Source organism: Labeo rohita, chromosome 13, assembly GCF_022985175.1.
Source record: "Labeo rohita strain BAU-BD-2019 chromosome 13, IGBB_LRoh.1.0, whole genome shotgun sequence".
NCBI classification, from domain to species: Eukaryota; Metazoa; Chordata; class Actinopteri; order Cypriniformes; family Cyprinidae; genus Labeo; species Labeo rohita.
Window position 1 is genome coordinate 13,958,636 of NC_066881.1, and position 4,145 is coordinate 13,962,780.

General features: G+C 38.1%; 1 protein-coding gene across 1 annotated transcript; it reads right to left on the reverse strand.

Annotated features, from left to right (window-relative positions):
- Positions 1-633: 633 nt before the first annotated feature.
- six2a (SIX homeobox 2a) lies at positions 634-3,931 on the reverse strand. The gene is made up of 2 exons (XM_051126345.1): positions 3,006-3,931; positions 634-1,680 (listed from the first exon to the last, which is right to left on the reverse strand). Exons 1-2 carry the CDS (start codon positions 3,563-3,565, stop codon positions 1,374-1,376), a joined length of 867 nt encoding a protein of 288 aa, XP_050982302.1. The 5' UTR covers positions 3,566-3,931; the 3' UTR covers positions 634-1,373.
- Between the last annotated feature and the right edge of the window lie 214 nt (positions 3,932-4,145).

The following is a 4,145-nucleotide window of genomic DNA, read 5'->3' on the forward strand; positions in this document are numbered from 1 at the left end:
TTTAAACTGTAAAATGGAAGGGGGAAACACACACACACACACACACACACAAACTTGCAACTTAATCTCTTACTGAGCAATAGTTTATAATAACAAAAGTAAACAGAAACAAAATATATATAATAAAATATATGGTTTTAAGAAACAGTTTAAAAATAAGCCCAATTATTATTACGTCTCATTGGAGAGTTAGTTATAAATAACAGGCCTAATAACGGTAATTATTTATCCATTTATCTCAAAATTTAGTCCGTGTTCTAGTCCGAATAAAATATCTCATTGTGCTGAGAATGAATTACATCATTCTGGTTGCTGTAAGTAGGCCTAATGTTGTGCCCAGGCATTGTGCGGAATTGAAATATTTATTTGTAATTATGGACAGGCCTATTATGGAGCACAGTGGTTCAGTGATTATCATGACAGATACACTATGAAGTTTCTGAACATTAAAAAAAACTGCGACACTGGCATCGCTTGTGTTTGTGGTTGAAAATTGGGCATAACAAACTAAGCATTTGGTAAATACATATTTCCATTTTTATGGGCTACTACTGTCAGTGCAGTGTCAAATACTTTACCACCGTTACCTCCGGTAAAATGGACCACATCATGCACTGTCCAAAAGCTATAATTTCTAAACGCTTAATTTTTGATTAAATCAAAGATCACATGTTCACTGCAATGTGAAACTATTTTTTTGTTCGACCACGTGACCAGATGCATGTTATTTTAGTAAACAGGGTCTCCTACGATCAAATCAGGACACCTGCTCAGCAAACCATTGCATAGCATGCACAACAAAACCATTCAAACATTTTCTTTGCTCAGTATATGCATCTTATTTTATTGTTAAGGGTATATGAAACTATGATGAGATTGGAGTTTATTGTTTATTGATCCCAACGGTTACATGCAGTCGCTTTCCAAAAGTAAAATACAAATGAAAATGAAGAGATGCCCCATAGTCCTTCAAAAAATGCTGGGTTGATATTAAAACATTGCATTAAACGAAACCCCATTAAAAATCAAACGATGTATGGCCTTTTTTAAAGATTAAATGTAAACAAACGGAATATGCGACTGAAAAGTCCTGGGTCAATTGCAATCTAAAATAATAACGATATCAAATAATGTTGATATCAACAATTAAGACGTTTATTAGCATGTTTATTAACAATAGGTCATGGCATTACATTCTAGAAAAATACCTCTATCAAGGCCCTCCATATCAGCTTTGCGAGTAGGTCAGCCGACAAACATCCACAACTCTCTTTGTCTGTTCCATGTCTCATTTGTTTTTGTTTTATAAGTGTCTGGAGATGTTTTACTCTAAACGTTCATGTACAAGCGTCCTTTGGAAAGGGTCCACATGTTTAAGAGCCAAGGTCGACCAAGTTTGATGACATAGGGTTCAGTATAGTGTCGTGTAATGAATGGTGGTGATGCACGGAATCTGCACTAGGCACTGGGATGGCGCTGGGACCGGGTGGAGGTGCGAGGCCGTGAAGGGACTGAAGCCCGGAGTTTGACGTGAGCAGCAAGGCCGGGCTTGACGAGGTGTGATCTGGGGTACCAGACGGCGTTTTGTCGTCGTCCGAGCTTCCTAAAATAGTCTTATTTCCATTCATGGAAGACGTTAATGGGTTGTGACTGTTTGTGTTCGAGTTCTCATTATTCTCCCTGTGAAAATTATAATTTAGAGTTAGGGTTAGAACAACATCCGACAACTTTGTTATTCAAAACTATTAGTGCAGAGGCTATAATTAAAATTCTGCCTTAAAATCATGTCTGACATTACATGAACATCTAATAAACTAAACAACTAACTAAATAAATACATACTGACATATAAAACCCATTCTTCTGCCAATAACAATAATAATTAACAAAACAACAACAATAACAACAACAACAACAATAAAGTTTTGAATATTATTCGTATATTTTAAATGTAGGCTATATACACAACAACATTAATATTATAATTAATATTATTTACAACATTAATATTATTAGGCTATCATTCGAAGACAACGTGTTGGGTCTGTAGATGTTAAATGTTTTTATTATAAATACTTTGTTAGAAAATACTATAAAAGTAAATTTTTAAATTAAATTAAACAATAAAAAAGTATGTCTGTACCCATGAATCGGTCAGACTAACAGACGCAACATACAAATATAAAGCATACACAGCTATCAACGATGTGTGTACATTTGTGTCTGTCTCAATCATTCGTCCTACTGCACTTCTTAATTTGTGTCGATTTTAATAATTTACATTCAAGTATATTAGCGAGCAAATGCAGGCAAACATGATTTGTGTAGGCCCTAATTATTAACATGGTTTGGAAATAAATCGCCTGGGCTAAGAAAAGTGTCACCTACTGATTTATCTAAATTCTCAATCAGAACACGTCAAATAAAGGTTCTTTCATAAAGTATTAATTAAGTATCGGAAAACGTACGAGCTAGTTTAATGGTTTACACTGTGGTTTCAACTTGACTACCTCGCCCGCGGGTGAAACAAGACACCCGTTTAAGGAGTATGCAACTGCACACATTCTAAACAAGAATATACGTACATAGAACTCTTATAATTCCAAAAACTCTCCTATTAATTATCAATGGGCTAATTCCTCTAAAGTTATAGTACATTATATTACACTATAATACACACAGCACGCTTTATGACATTTTTAGAAAAGTATATAAAAACTACTCCGTTTTAGAAAAGTATGCGTATTTAAAAAAAAATAACATGCATACATATAAAACGACATTTACAGAACTGGAGAAATTATGACATTTCTAGCCATCCATCTAAAGGAGTTTTCTTTTACGCAAGTTTCTTTTAAGATTGGTTATACTGACCGCTCACTTAATGCACATTCCACGGCATGAATGAATGCATTCCATATAAATAAAGTGTTCTAACTACTTTTAAACACGTAATCGAAACAATTTTAAGCTACAGATTAGTTATTAACGTACTAGACCCGTACCTTTCCTTAGCTTCCGCCGCTCGGTCGCGTTGACGTCTGTTTTTAAACCAGTTACTGACTTGTGTTGTTGTTAGCCCCGTTGCCTCTGCTAGTTCCCTCTTCTCCCGCGGGGAAGGGTATGGGTTATGGGTGTACCATTCCCGCAGCACGCTTCTGCTCTTTTCTTTAAAGCAGTAACTTGTCTCCTCGCCGTCCCAAATGGAGCGGGGTAGCGGAAACTTTCTTCGGACGCGGTACTTCCCAACAGCCCCAAGAGGGCGGCCCCGGAGCTTCTCAGCCTCGATATAATGCGCTTTGAGCCACAGCTGCTGCAACTTCGGATGGTTGTGCGGAGAGAACTGGTGGCTCTCCAGAATCTTATAAAGCTCTCTGAAATTTCCCCGATGAAAAGCGACCACAGCTTTTGCTTTGAGCACACTCTCGTTCTTGTGGAGATGTTCACAAGCCGGCAGAGACCACAAGAAGCGCCCGAGACGTTCAATGTTTCCTCCCTGCTGGAGGACCTCGCAGACGCACGCCACTTGCTCTTGCGTAAAGCCGAATGTTGGAAGCATAGACATGGTTTGTCACGAATAAACGTTCACTTTTTGTACTTGTGTCTGTTTTGACGATGACGGTGACAGTTCTTCAACAGATTTTAAGTAAACCCCTGGGAGACAGAAATTTAGAACGACTTCTTGAGTAGTCGAAATCAAATCCCACTCCGGGCGTAGAGAGGCACAAAACTTTAGATCCGTTCAAGCAAGCATAATACACCGTATATCCATCTAAAGCACACGAGAGAAAGTTGTTCCTCCTGCGCGAGTCTCTCGCCACCTCTTCTATGTCGTTTCAGCATAACGCACTCCCGAAGAAGGACCTCGCTCTCTTGTTTTAATAATATTATTCTAAGCTGGCAAGAAAAGCGATTATGTGAACTGTGATTGGTTGGTTATCTGACCCGGGGATGATGAGGATAAGACAATAGTTTTAGTCAAATTATTTGCCATGGTTACGCTGTCATTCAAGGAAACCTGATATGCTTTGAGGTGGCTCCTTGGGCTGGCTGACTGATTATTCCCTTCATTTAGAGCCCGCCCACCGACATCGAAATATAGCCTCGACTTTCCCTGTATATTACATTTTTGCCTGGGGTTTGAC

Excerpts from the sequence above, each read along its gene's own strand:
- six2a (XM_051126345.1), bottom strand. The coding sequence starts at position 3,565 with ATGTCTATGCTTCCAACATTCGGCTTTACGCAAGAGCAAGTGGCGTGC. Across the intron at positions 1,681-3,005 it reads GCGGCGGAAGCTAAGGAAAG|GGAGAATAATGAGAACTCGA; the intron begins GTACGGGTCTAG and ends TAATTTTCACAG.